This window comes from Misgurnus anguillicaudatus, chromosome 19 (assembly GCF_027580225.2).
Source record: "Misgurnus anguillicaudatus chromosome 19, ASM2758022v2, whole genome shotgun sequence".
Taxonomy (NCBI): domain Eukaryota; kingdom Metazoa; phylum Chordata; class Actinopteri; order Cypriniformes; family Cobitidae; genus Misgurnus; species Misgurnus anguillicaudatus.
The window spans coordinates 46384172-46400163 of record NC_073355.2 but is presented as its reverse complement, the minus strand read 5'-3'; the positions used below and the strand labels follow the sequence as shown (position 1 = coordinate 46400163).

The window sequence follows — 15992 nt, the reverse complement described above, 5'->3', positions numbered from 1 at the left end:
GATGTAGGGTTGAGGACATAAATTAGCATACAAAAACAATGGATGGCCATGCGAGGCAATGCCTAATTTATGGATACAAAAGAGTGTTTTAATGTATATGTGTAATTTAAAGAAAGTACAATTGCAAATAAAGTACTCTGAAATAGAATTAATAATTTGTGTGGTCACGACCAGTTCAAAACCAAGAGCTCACCCTATATTTACATTCAGTTATCTTAGTTATTTCGTGTCCTTGTTTGGTTTTTAAAATACAGTACAGTGAAATTTCTGAACAAACTAATGCCTAATAAATTTACTGTATATTTGAGGTTTCTTCCGTTGTCTGTCCTAGTTCTAGTGCAGAATCCCGTGAACGATCCACGCCGTGTTTTACTCTGCGCCACGTCTGCAGTCGCTGAGATTTACCCAGAATCCTTAGCACCGTCCGCGTGTGTTTTGGATGTGGAGGTCATGACAACAAACGCGTTTAATGTAGCGATTTTTACACACGTGTCCTTATTTTAAAACTATGGGTACAGTTGCGTTTCTACGTTCAACACGAACGACCTCTTTAGAAAAAACGACGCAAAGTAGAAGGCGCGCGAGCGTCAAATGCAGAACATGTGCTCGCTAGGGTGACGTCATCTCTTCCTGGTGTTTGTAAACAGTGCTGCTGGGTGTGACCCGCCCGGCCATTAACACCCCATTACTGAATCATAAAGATTATTTACTTAGGGAAGTTATATTGAAAACTGAAGGACGTTTTAATCTATTTAAATTTTTATTAGTACAATGCAAAAATGTTTACATATATAAACATCAAACGTGAATGTATTTTTGTAAATTGTAAAAATATTATGTGTAACAATTACATTTGCAATACAATAAAATATTGCATTTAAATAATTCTAAACTATCGAGAATAATCACTGACAGTGGGAATTATAAACAAAAAAAGTAAAATATCCTAATATGATTATTTAAATATTAATGTTGATAATGATAATAATAACATAAATACATTGTTAGCATTTATAAATATTTTAGCATTTTTTCGTGAGTAATGATATGAAATAAAATAATAACATTTAATGAATGTAATTAAACATCACCATTAGTATATTCGTACAGTAACCACTTGAGGGAGGCATTGAGCTGCAAAGTTTTATTTTTTAGGAAAGCAGGTGTGGTGACTCCCATTGAAATAAATAGACAATCAAAACAAATGTTTACTTTAATCTGTCATACTACATTTACATATTACCAAATAAGGCCGCACAGTCTAATGCAGATTGTGTGGTTTTGTGTTTACTTTGCTACATAATTGTATGTGGTTAAATCATACACTGTTCCACTTTCAGCTTTACATAAAATATATTCTGACATCATCACGTGAATCATGAGAGGATTATGAACAATACTACAATGCATTGTTTCATTGATCAGAAGAATGAAAATCAAACGATACAACTCATCAATATTTTATTTCATTTCCCCCCGAAAAGAGTAATATCACGTACATAAAAGTGTATTTTGTCACCGTAAGCAGTATGCTTAGATGGCCTCATAACTAATAGACATGCACTAAAAGCCACAAAACTCCCAACAGAGGGAATTATCACGATCATATTATGCTATTATATTAGTTTGCTCATTAATTATGCTGATAATTTGAAATACAAGACTTATACAAGCTCATATTATCACTTTAGGGCCAGCATCTCTCTCAGACACACACACACACATACGCACACGCTTCATTGTGGGATTGTCAGTATCCTCCAAAGTACGCACAATCTCATGAGTTATTAAAATATGGAGTAGAAAGATCAATATTCAGCACTCCAGAAAGCTCACAGATAATTACATTGGAAAGCTCTTACTGAAACCATTTAGGAAACCCACTGTAATAATCCTACTGGAAGACTGCGAGCTATAGCATCCCAGTTCAGCAGAAGTGGATTTCGTCAGCTTTCACAAAAAACGCATTTCAAATCCTACATTGGGGGGAAAACAATTACGTTACAGTAAATGTATTTTAAAACTGAAATTCACTGTCCACTATATTTACAGTAAAATGCAATATAGGACAACAACATTTCAGTCGATGGCATTTTGGTTTTCATTATCTGATAAATAATCATCACTTTATATCAGTAAACCCACAATAGTACTGTCAGAACTGACGATTAATCAAGGGTTACAAATGCTGCTGCACATATAATACATCTACAATGACATGACTAAATATATGTGTGTATTACTGCATACAATGCCTATAGGTGTCAGTAATAATCACTATAAATAGCTATACTATTTGTGTTGATGTATGAGTGTCTTTCTGTTGTCTTTGATATAAAAATCAACAATCTAATCTATATTGATAAAAATGTTTAGGGCTTTCAAACGATTAATCGTGATTAATCGCATACAAAATAAGTTTGTGTTGACATTATATGTTTCTGTGTGCAATTACACACACATACATGTATAAATGTAAGAAAAAAATATTTATATATACATAATTATTACACACAGCGCACACACACATATTATGCAAACACAAACTTATATTTTGTATGTGATTAATCGCGATTAATCGTTTGACAGAACTAATAATTTTCCCTTTAGTCTCAGTGTTCTCAGTGGTTTCTTTCTTGAGTCATTCACGTCAACTTCCTTCTTCCTGGTTGACCTCATCTTTCATGTCTACCAATGTAATTTCCTGTCCATCAGCCTTCAACAGGAAGTTAAATATTGGTGCTGTCTACTGCGTTTCTTTTTTTTTTCAGAAGAATTTATTAAATCTCTTGGATTATGAATGATTTGGACAAAGGCACATGATGAAGTGATCATGTTCTCATTATTCCTTTCAAACATCGGCAAATGTTAGTGCAGACTGACATTCACAATAACAAATATTTGTGACATCATGCCACGTAAAAATATTCAGAATCGCATGCACACACAGGGTGGATCTCTCAGAATTCAGACATGTCACGTGGAGTTTCCAGTTGGTCTGGTTTAGTTTGTAGACAGTTGTCGTTCATAACACAAGAGAAGGAAACTCTATCAGAAACTGAACAGTAACTTTAATTGTAAATAAACTGTGATATATCTAAAATAATTGCAGCATAATTTCCACACAATCTTTTACATTCTGCATTGACAAAATTGCTTAATTAGTTATAATAATAACATTAAAAAAATTTGTTACACTTGAGAAGACAATGGCAAAAATATAAACTTTTGGCAAAGGCAAGATAATGTAAACCAACAATTAAAATATTCAGCGCTCAGTAAAGTGCAACAGTTGTAATAAGAGTCAATTTTCAAGCTTAACTTAAACCTGAGGTTTTCGGTGCTGTCCGTGAGGTCCATGTATAGATCTTCCAAAAAGTGTCTGGTGCTACACACATACATGCTAAAAACATATTTAAGAAACAATCAATGGCAGGTCAGGCAAAAATGAGCAAGACGACATAAATGTGTCCATATCAAATTCTCACAAAGCTTTTCCATCCGATTCTTCATAATTTGTTATTATGTCCACTTCCACATTACCCGGTGCTCAAACTCTCAAACTGAGTCATGCTGGACTGAAAAAGCAACTTAAGGTGCAAATTTGCAATTTTCCAAGACCGGCTCCACGATCCATGACCGAGTGACACGTCACCCTGGCAGGCCATGCAGTCCTTTAGAAGTCGATGAGCAATTCATGAAGCGTCTTCAACTCCATGATTGAGTCCTCCAGTTGATCTTCAAGTCAGTGCTTACTTGGGCAGGAGCTGCTCGTAGGGAATCGTGAGGTTCCCCAAGTACCAAAAGAGCCAAAACACCAAACTGAGAAAGATGATGATAGGCCCAGTTAGGACGAACATGTCCCAATATTGTAATGGTGCGCATAGTCCCACGAGGAAGATGAGTAGTCCAGCTACATCGAACAGAATAGCCAACAAGAGAAAGAAGAAACAACGTCCTATTTTTTCTTTGCAGTCCATCTCTGGCGAAGAGAGCGATGCGACGGACGTGGCACCGGCTGACGAAGTAAAGTACGAATGACAGGAACCTTCCTTCCACCCTTCTCATAAGCAGTTCACCTACATTCTTTCCAGAAAATATGAAAGAGTGACAGGTATGCAACCACCAAAACAAGTTCAACTGCTTGCAAATGCCAACTGAAAGGGTCAATGTGTTTTTTTCTTCTTTTTGTCTGCTGGCCGTAACAGATGACTCAGCAGAAAAAAACTATTGTGTGGGAGAAACAGGTTCAGTTATGACATTTGAACCTGGGAGCGAGATGATTTATCTGAATGGTTCAGGTGTAGAGCTACATGCTTTGTTTAACTTGTTTTCAGAATTATGCAATAATCTAAAGAGGTATATTAGTTAAAAAAACATTAGCGTGCTGTAACGCAACACATACTAATGATGACACAATCTGAAACAATACAAATCTGAATTAAATGTGAGATGTAGGGTGTTGCCCTGCGGTTGCTGAGATATTCAGAAAGGATTGAACTCATTGTTATGCATCTGGGATTATGATATTGTTCTCTCTAAATATGATTCGCGTCTCTCTTTTAAAGCAAGTCTCGACTGTTTTATTTTCCACCAGGCCAAACTTAAACTAAAAAAAAATATTTTGGTTATTTTTAACTAAGCTGTTCAGGTAAATTAACCTTTAAAATGTTTGTTTGACCTGACAATGCATTGGTTAAATTACAAATGTTGGATTGAAAATAACACTCTGATGCATAACGATTAATCGCGATTAATCAATAGCAGAATAAAAGTTTTTGTTTACATCATGTGTGTGAACTGTGTATAATAATTATGTATATATAAATATGCACACATGCAATTATAATTTAAAGAAAAAAAAAGAAAAAAGAAATAAATATATATATATATATATATATATATATATATATATATATATATATATATATATATATATATATATATATATATATATATATATAAAGTATTTATATTTATATATATATATAATATAAATGATACATAAATATACCAATGTATATACACATGTAAACATTCCTTAAATATATACAAGCATGTGTGTGCATTAATCTATACAAAGTTATTATACACAGTTCACACACATATATGATGTAAACAAAAACTTTTATTCTGCTATAGATTAATCACGATTAATTGTTATGCACCCCTAACCCTGATCTCACAGAAATTCCTATATATTTTTCAAGTTGACTAATTTGAAGTAAATCATAAAAAACAATAATGAAACCCCACCCCCAACATCAATGTCACAGGAGCGAAAGCAAATCGTACAAAAACGTACAAATTAGCTGCTCATAAAATACATATGAGTCCCCTTATATGGAAGTCACCGTCATGTTTCTACAGTAGCCCGGAACGGACAAATGCCATATAGGTGGTTTCAACGGACGCACATGCGGTCACGCGATTCCACGTCTGGTCAGAACTTTACTTCCGGTTTCTGTTTGCTTATTGGTCTGACTAGTTGCTAAACTGAACTCTTAAACAAATACCTCAACAGAAATAACAAATGCTTTGGTTTTCTAGGTAATCTATGAGTTGTTTATTTTGCTTGTTATATAAATAATTGTTATTGATGCTTAGCAGAGTTTACCGGAAGTTACGTGATGACCACGAAAACTGCTTGTTTATGTTGTTACTGCTAAAATCTGTCTATGGAGCGCGTTTTGTCACTACTTTGTCTCAAACAATGGCTGTTTCTTAATATGCGTTCTTCAGCGATCTTGGGCTCTCCTGATTTTGCCAAGTGGTTGATGTCCTCAGGGCAACATTGTGTTGACCCTGGGACAACATTTCAATCAACCAATCAGATTTCAGAAATAAGTTTACAGTTTGTTTTAAGTTTAAGCTTACAACAAGGATTAGCTGTTTCTAGACCATTGTTTTTCACTTATCATGTCCCTCTGATTTTAGGGTTTGGTTATGGTTAGGGTTTGGATTTGGGGTGGGTTTAGGTTTTATTTAGAAAAAAGTTGTCCTTGGGTCAACACAATATGTTGCCCTGAGGACATCAACCACTTGGCAAAATCAGTTCGAGCAGCGATCTTGCGTCCTTGTGTCTTCGCTCTACGTCATCATTAACCGGCAAGTTCAATTCCAATTCTCAAAAACACAACTGAAGCGTTGCCAACAGCCAATAACAGTGGCCGCTACACATGCTCCGGTCTTCCATAAACATAATTGGCTGGCTCTGCCTAGGTTATTTGCATAAGGTGATCTGATTGGCTGACACACGCGTTGTCGCTTGAAAAGTTGAGAAATGTTCATCTTCTGCCGCGAGCAACTGTACTGACGCTGTGCCGACGGATCCACAATTCAGTTCGGCAACGCATGACGTCACCCATTAAAAGTGAACGGGAAGCGTCAACGCTTACGACACTTTGGCGCTCTCGCCGTTGGCGGTGTGAAAGCACAGTTAGCATATAAATCTAGTCATACCTTGTGCTGCAGTTACTAAAAACAAATACAGACTTTTGGGTGTAATGTGGTTTAATTTTGTGTGAAACTTTACAAACACAACATTAAATATATGGCTGTATTTCTACATTGTACTTTATTGGCATTGTTCGAATCTTACAAGCTCACACAATAATGAAACACATTCAGCGTCACAATGTGATTGATATGTCAGGACACACATGCCACTCACTACCCAAAATATAATCTCTAAAAAAATATATATTTACAGTAAACATCCTGAAATATCCCTGATTTGACACCATATAGCTTATAATGTTTATATACTCCTACGCCATAACCCACTTCATTACAACATTTCACAGATAAATGAGCACATGCATTTTACTCCTTGGACAGTTCAATGAATTTTTAAATGTTTTGAAAAATATGGAATTTTACCGTTTCAAGGAATTATGGGTCCATCTTTCAGTTTCAGCCAAACTGGACTAAAACAGCTCTGAGCATTGGTCTAAAATGATCACATGACTTTTGGCACAAATAAACCTGATGGGAATCAATGGGTTAACAATTTTAAAAACAATAGAGGCACATATTTGTACGGATTGCCTTACTGCCTGAAGTATTATCTGCATTGTTTGGTGAAGTACAGTATTATATTTCCATCTTTGTTTCAAGATGGGCCAACAAAGGTCACACCCACATTAAAGCACATAAGTTAGCGATCAGACTAACTTGCGTGTTTGCTGTCGGACAGGTCGGGCAACTCTTTACCCGCGGCCCATGACGACAGGTTGAAGTAAAGCTTAGCTAACAGATGAAATGACTTTACTCTTTCCCGAGGAGTTTGCATGCGCGCTCACTTTGACTGGGAAATAAATTCCTACACTGCTTGAGTTCATAAATAAACTTTACAAATGAGACTGTGCAACACTGCAAACAATCCTGTATAAGCTCAGCGTTTCTGTCCTACTTTCACGTACAAACATCCTTGAAAAGATATTTGTACAGGAAAACAAGAGAAAAATACCAAAAATGATATTTACAGTGAAAAGCAAGGACCTGAGTATTATTTTAAATAATGGAAATGTAAACTTGTGTGAACCACACACACATACACACACACACACGCATACACATAAATAGTCAACGAGCGATATATTGACAAGGTCAATATTTGGCCAGTTTAAGTATTAATATTAATATCAACATGAGTCATTAAAAACATAATGATCAGTCGACCATTGCACAAATCTTAAACAAACAAATATGAGTAGATACATTACAAATAGAGAGGTTGGATTGTGTGCAGTAACTCATAACTAATCTGCAGTTAACTTCTTAAGGTTTTCTGCTTCGGAACGTTTTTGTTTCGTGATCTGAAAAAAAAGAGAAGTTGTTTTTTTAACATTCACTAAAGTGATGATTTACATAAGAAGGGTTTAACTTTACACACGACTGACAGAGACGTTTGTTCTGCCTGTGTTTTATGAGGCTCAATATGTTTATACATATATATTTATGTAGTAAACACACCTGGATTTCCTTTTACTTAAACTTATATTCATCTCACCTGCTGTCACAGTAAAGTGTCACAGTTTTCAGGTTGATCTTCAGGTTTCTGATCGGTGTCTTTGGCCGCCGCTGATTCTGTCCCTTCATAGCCTTCATTCTGATAACAGGTGAAGTCGGTATCGCCTGGCTTTTTCTCCTGAGATTCATCTGATTTAGATTCCTTCTCATCTTTAGACGAATCGTCGCTTTTGTTCACGCTCGACTCCTCATCTTCATATGCTTTATTCTGATAGCACATGAACTCTTCTGTAGTGTCTTTGGATAGTTCGTCACATGAGATTGTATCCGTGTCTGGATCCTTCTGTCCCGGGAAATAGCTGGACTTACCAAACGTTACATTTCGAAGAGTGGAGGCTTTACCTGCCGGTTTCCCACCTGTGCAAACAGAAAGTATTACGTTTATATACAATATATAACACACAAACATAACATAACTAATGATTTATTAATATTGCATTATCCTGCTTATTACATGCCTATTTACCTCATAAGTAAGGTAAGGAACATTAAATATTGATTTTAGATATTTTATTTGCTAATTTTTAATGAAAACGGACCTTCCGCGAGGAAAATACATTTACTTTCAGTTTTAAGATAAAACAAGATGTTCAAATTAACACAATATTTGGTTTAATCATTTGTAAATATACAACCCTGTGTCACGAAATTATGTACCTATATTCACCTAGATTATATAGTCTTATGCCCTAAACCGAAGCGACAATGGTAAGAAATTAAGACAAAACTGTTGAGTAACCAATACGTGACAGTGACACGTAAACAGAAATACGTGACATGCTCACACAAAAAGGCGGAAAACCATGTCAGTGTCACGCATAAGACTCACAAATTTACGTGACTATAGGTACATAGTTTTGTGATACTGGGTTGAAATATAATGCTGGGTATTTTATTAAAAGACATATTTATATTTAATTTCGTGTAGTATTAAACTGTACCTGTCAAAATGATTTGCAGCATCCAGGTTACGGTGTGTTATTAATTTTAAATGGTAGTTATCTAAATGTCGAGCTATTTGAATACCGCGACTAACCAATCAGAATCAAGCATTTTAGAGAGCAATGCAATATATATATATAGACGGTTTCATCGGACGCACGTGATACACGTCTGGATTCGAACTTTACTTCCGGTTTCGTTTTTTTAATCGTCTGACTAGTTGCTAAACTGATCTCTTGAACAAATGCCTCGTCGAAAATAACAAATGTTTTGGTTTCCTATGTAATCTGTGTGTTGTTTCTTTGCTTTTTATTTAAATAAACTACGAACTTTGTTGTTATTTATTCTTAGCGGAGTTTACCGGAAGTTACGTGCGGAACGCGACAGCCGCTTGTTTATGTTGTTACTGCTGAAACGGTCTATATTCTGAAATATATTTTAGAATATTTTTCTATATACTTTAGAATGTGTTTATAAATATATATGTAAGAGCCACATAGGAATTAGTTCATCTAAAATAATAATTTAGTAAAATTAATAAGAAAATATTTCATAAGATATTTTTGCTTTAAAATGCATATTTAGTAATGTTTAAATCTGATAACATTTAATTATTTTGAGCTTCCAGTCAGATCGCACTACGTCATAATGCATGCAATTGGATGTTTTTAGTTTAGTTTGAAGTTAGATATGATGTAAGCAACACAGTTTTTTTTGACCGTGCGTACCATGTCTACTATGTAACAGCTTTTATTCATGTTTTGGTAGTAAACATTTAAAACGAAGATCATGGTTTGCTCGTGTTTCAAATACTTGTTAAAATTTGATTGACTTCAAAAGGTGGTACAGAAGAATAAGAAGCAACAAGGTGCCATTACAATATATTTTTATATGTTTTGAAATATATTTTAAAGCATTTAAAGTAGTGCTGGGCAAAGATTAATCGCGATTAATCGCATACAAAATAAAAGTGTATTTTTGCATAATATATATATGTGCTGTGTGTAATTATTATGTATATTTCAACACAGACACATACATATATACATTTCAGAACATTTTTATTTATATATGCCTTATTTTTGTTTATATATAATATATAAAACTAGAAATAAATATTTATACACATGTAAATGTTTCTTAAATACATACATGAATGGGTGTGTATTTGTAAATACATAATAATTACACACAGCACAGACATATATAATTATGCAAAAATACACTTTTATTTTGTATGCGATTAATCGCGATTAATCTTTGCCCAGCACTAATTTAAAGTATTAACCCCTCCACATATTCCAACCCAAGGAAATATATTCAATTTACATTTGCAGCATCCAGGTTACTGTGTGTTATTAGTTTTAAATGGTAGTTATCTAAATGCCGGGTTTTTTGAATGCTGCGACTAGCCAATTAGAATCAAGCATTTTAGAGAGCCGTGTAATATATATATAAAATATATTTTCTGAAATATATTTTAGAATTTGTTTATAAATATATATTTTTTAACAAACACATGTTTTGAAACAAAATTGGTACAAAATAAAATGTAGCCCTTTTCTAAGCGGAATTAAAAGAGGAACTATATTTTATGGCGTAATAGCACTTTTGGGAGTATTTCGACTAAAAGCGCTACATTTTTATTTTGTACCACCAAACTTGCTCGTATAACTACTTGTCTTAAATAGTAAAAACCTTGATGTGTTTGGTCACTTCTAACTTTATCTCTGATTGGTACCATTGAATGAATGGGGCTAAGCTAAATGCTATCGAAGTGTCGCAGCGCGCTCCAGCGCTTACGTGCACGCACACAGATGATAGAGGATTTAATATATATATTTTATTAGTACGTTTACATGTATAACGTTTATTAGCTATGGCTGAACCCATCTAAATATGTAAATATGCTACATAAACGAAAGTAAATTGTTTACTTTTGAGGACAGGTTGAAATACTTGACAACTGTAGATCATCACTTTGTACATTGTAGACCTGTGGTCTTCAACATGGCGCCCGCGGGCATTCTATTAACAGCCTTAATTTTATTATTTATTATATCAACAATTTTTAGTTAAGGTAATAACATATTTTAATATTGAAATTAAAATATTGAAATATTGAAAATGAGTAGACTATTCCTTTAACACTAAACTCAAATGTGAGCGTCTCTTTTATCATAAACCCCTTCTGCAGCAGGCATGTATTTTGACATAATGCACGTCGTGCACATAAGTTCACTTGATGCGCCGAACACATATTTTGACATGACGAGCCACACACATGACCAGCTAAATACATGTTGTGACGAGCTTCACATTTTTTCATTTATTTAAAACATATTTTTGGTCAGAGAAATGTATTTTTATGGGAATAAATAACATGAGTTGCTTAAAGCAATATTATGTTTTGTAGAAATTAAATGAGATGTCTGCATGATAAGAGTGTAAATGTTCGAAAACAATGATGATTTGCTGCATCATAAGATGAGTATAAAGAAGTTTTAAGGTTCACAGCAAAATCAGCAGTGTTAAATGGTGGTCCCCATATATATACACCAGCAGTGTTGATTTAACACTGGTGATTTTGCTGTGAGACAAAGGTTAACCCCCCCCACACATAGATGATAAAATGCACAGCTTACTGTAAATACACTTTAAAATCACTTGGGATGAAAGCGTCCAAATGCTATGCAAATAATAGGTTCTTCAAATTAGGGAGTTGGTTTCTGGTTTGTTTGCATGTTTTTTTTTTTTAAGAACCAGAAAAGAAGGAGATCTTTGTTGTTCTCCATTGAAACGAGACTGCTGAACCCATTTTGGTTAGAAATGAAACCTTTATATTTACAATAGAAGGTCTCCATAAGCAACATATTTATGTTAAAATAAATTCAAATATTGCTCTAATATAAGTCATCTTTAGAAATATGTTACATTTCAGCTTTTGACCCCCATCGCCTATGAAGTTTTTTCTCCTTTTTTATAGAAATATAGGATATTGTCTACACCAGGGGTCTCCAACCTTTTTGTGAGCAAGGGGCTATCACAATACAGAGCTACGTTTTTGATATAGTCTACTCAAAGCTTTTTTGTTTTACTTGTTGATTTTATTTTATTTAACTTTTGATATGTTTTATCATTGTTTAAAATGTTTGCAAACATAAAAGAAACTAAGCTAATATAAAAATATGTAATAAATAAATAATAAAATTAAGGCCGTTAACAGAATGCCCGCGGGCACCATGTTGGAGACCACAGGTCTACAATGTACAAAGTGATGATCTACAGTTGTCAAGTATTTCAACCTGTCCTCAAAAGTAAACAACTTACTTTCGTTTATGTAGCATATTTACATATTTAGATGGGTTCAGCCATATGCTAGCTAATAAAGTTTATACATGTAAACGTACTAATAAAATATATACATTAAATGCACTGCATTGATTAAAAGCTTTTATCAAATACACAACATTGTAAAATGTTAACGTTAGGGTATTATTTTATGCACAGGGGTGAACAAAACTCAATGTATTAGGCTACCAATAAGTACCACTAATACATTTAAGTTGAATACAAACAAGCACCAAAGTGACTTTATGAACACTACTAATCAAACGTTTCGACTTATGTTACTTATAATATTAAATACACTGAAAGCTTAGTTTATTTTGTTCAAATGATTTTAAAAGCATAAACTGTGCCAAAGTGTGCATGTATTGTGTATTTATAAATACTATACCCTCAAGCATTAGGGATGTTCCTCAGATATTGTGCGTGTATGTGTGTGTGTCACCACTGTATCCTAGTCCTTGGGTTTTCTCTGGGTTTGTTGGTGTGTTTGGGGTCTCTCCTGTGTTGTTTATCGTGTGCGCGCGTGTGTGTGTTTGTGTCCCACCTGAGTCGTTCTGCTGCTGTGTTTTGGAGAGTCTCTCCGTCAGTTTCCTCGCCAGATTTTTAACGCTGTGCGCCGCGCTGGATCTCCGCTCCAAGCTCTCCTCTGCCACCCGGATATTCCCGATATACCACATCAACCAGAAGCCCAGACTGGCGAACAGGATCAGCGCGCCGCTGTGGATGAGAAAATCCCCGTAAAACACACCGCGCTTGCGCGCGTCGCCGAAGATGCCGAACAAAAGCAGGATCAGACCCGTGATGTCGAAAACTATCGCCATGATGAATAACGGCAAGCAGCCGCCGATGTACGGGAGCTGATTCATCACCGGAGGACAGGGATGCTGCAGCTGGCACGCGAATAGCGGAGAATCTGCGATGCGCGCACAGGTGAGGCTCACCTGCGCGAAACCGCCCGCGGTGACGTCACCACCCTCAACACTGGGGCTGTGTCCTCAATTGAAAACCTGCTTACTACACAGTATACACTCTGTACAGCGTTAAAAAACAGTAGTTTGTGGAAAAGTCCTTATGTGACCTCTTAGCATTTTACATTTAGTGCTCACGTGTTATTGAAATTAATGATTATTTTTATTTTATTCTGATTTATGCGTCATTCATCATCTATCCCCACTTCAACAAAGTGCTGTAGTATTCTTTGTGGTTAATATAGTAAACTGTAGTAAAAAATTGATTAATACTAGTAGTTAATACTACACAACACTTTAATATACATTAACAAAGTGTAGTTATTACATAATATACTATACAGTATACTACACTTTACTGCAGTTTACTATAGTAAATACTAAAAAGTATACTACAGTATTGACTAGTTTATCAAATCACTGTAGTTATTACTACACAAGACTATAGTACACATTAACAAAATTTGTTATTACTATAATATACTAGCCTACACTATACTACAATTTACTGCAGTTTACTATAGTAAATACTAAAAAGTATACTACAGTGTTTACTACAGTTGATCAAATCACTATAGTTAATACTACACAACACTATAGTACACCTTAACAAAACTTTGTTATTACTATAATATACTACAGTATACTACAATTTACTGCAGTTTACTTTAGTAAATACTAAAAAGTATACTACAGTGTTTACTACAGTTGATCAAATCACTATAGTTAACACCACACAACACAACACTATAGTACACCTTAACAAAACTTTATTATTACTATAATATACTACAGTATACTACAATTTACTGCAGTTTACTATAGTAAATACTAAAAAGTATACCGTATTTACTACAGTTGGTCAAATCACAATAGTCAATACTACACAATACTATAATATAAATTAACAAAGTGTAGTTATTACATAATATTCTATACAGTATACTACACTTTACTATAGTGTACTATAGCAAATGCTAAAGCATACTACAGTGTTTACAACAGTTTATCAAATCACAATAATTAATACTACACAACACTAGAAATATAAATTAACAAGTGTAGTTATTACATAATATACAGTATACTATACTTTACTGCAGTTTACTATAGTAAATACTAAAAAGTATACTACAGTGTTTACTACAGTTGATCAAATCACTATAGTTAATACTACACAACACAACACTATAGTACACCTTAACAAAACTTTATTATTACTATAATATACTACAGTATACTACAATTTACTGCAGTTTACTATAGTAAATACTAAAAAGTATACCATATTTACTACAGTTTGTCAAATCACAATAGTTAATACTACACAATACTATAATATAAATTAACAAAGTGTAGTTATTACATAATATACTATACATTATACTACACTTTACTATAGTGTACTAGTAAATACTAAAGTGTACTATATTATTTACTACAGTTTATCAAATCACTATAGTTAATACTACAAAAATAGTACACATTATCAATATTACATAATATATACAGAGTATACTACAATTTACTGCAGTTTACTATAGTAAATACTAAAGGATACTACAGTGTTTACTACAGTTTATCAAATCACTATAGTTAATAGTACACAACACTATAATATAAATTAACAAAGTGTAGTTTTTTACATAATATATATTATTATGATATATACTATATATTATATACTATACAGTATAGTAACACAGTATATACTACAGCAGTGTACTATAGTAAATACTAAAGTATACTACATGATTTACTTCAGTTTATTAAATTACAATAGTTAATATAGACAACACTATAGTACAGATGAACAAAGTGCAATTATTACATAATATACTATACAGTATACACTACAATTTACTGCAGTTTACTATAGTAAATGCTAAAGTATACTACAATATTTACTACAGTGTTGTGTAGTATTAATTACTAAGCTGTAATTAATACTACACAACACTGTAGTAACCTACACATTAACAAAGCATTGTTATTACTACCACAGTATAGTACCACAGTATATACTGCAGTGTACTATAGTAAATACTAAAGTATACTAGAGTATTTTTAATAGAACATGATTATATGAGACTCCCCTAAGACATTTTTACAAAAAATAGAGCAAACTTTTTTTTAATCTTATTTCAAATTTGTGCACAGGTGCACTGATGATGTAACACCTGAATATAAAAAAGTTTCAGAATGCATCACTCAATATTTTCTGTATATTGGCGTTCACATAGTTTCATTGGTACAGCATTGGCAACACAAAGGTCATGTGTTCAAATACCAGGAAACACATACTGAGAAGGGAAAGAATCTGATTAAACACACTCTTAGTCACTTTGAATAAACGTGTACATATTTCTCTCTAGTAGTAAATATATCCTCTAGATATGAATCCTTCTGTCAGATGCTGTTTGTTCACACTGTAAAAACTCTCCATTTCTATTTCAGTGTCATATTTTACATCCTGGTCATTTGCCTGTCAAATCTGAGCTCAGGTCATTCAAAACAGATTGGCGCATACACAGATCTGTGTACAAGAGCTTCAGGTGTCCACAGTAGAAACTTAAACATTAAGATGAAAATAAGAAATTTCAGTATAGTTTAGGATTCTAATTAGTAGTATAAAACATATTTTAAATCTTTTAAAAAATATCCAGACTATAAAAAACAGCCCTTTACTTAAGTAAC

At 33.7% G+C, this 15992-nt stretch overlaps 1 protein-coding gene across 1 annotated transcript; it reads right to left on the bottom strand.

The window, feature by feature from the left end:
* Positions 1-6486: 6486 nt before the first annotated feature.
* LOC129436730 (uncharacterized) lies at positions 6487-13301 on the bottom strand. The gene is made up of 3 exons (XM_055194968.2): positions 12872-13301; positions 8015-8391; positions 6487-7820 (listed from the first exon to the last, which is right to left on the bottom strand). The coding sequence occupies exons 1-2, from the start codon at positions 13191-13193 to the stop codon at positions 8021-8023; spliced, it is 693 nt and encodes a 230-aa protein (XP_055050943.2). The 5' UTR covers positions 13194-13301; the 3' UTR covers positions 6487-7820; positions 8015-8020.
* Positions 13302-15992: the final 2691 nt, after the last annotated feature.

Coding starts and splice junctions, on each gene's coding strand:
- LOC129436730 (XM_055194968.2), bottom strand. CDS start 13,193: ATGAATCAGCTCCCGTACATCGGCGGCTGCTTGCCGTTATTCATCATG. Junction 8,392..12,871: donor ACAGCAGCAGAACGACTCAG/GTGGGACACAAA, acceptor CTGTTTGCACAG/GTGGGAAACCGGCAGGTAAA.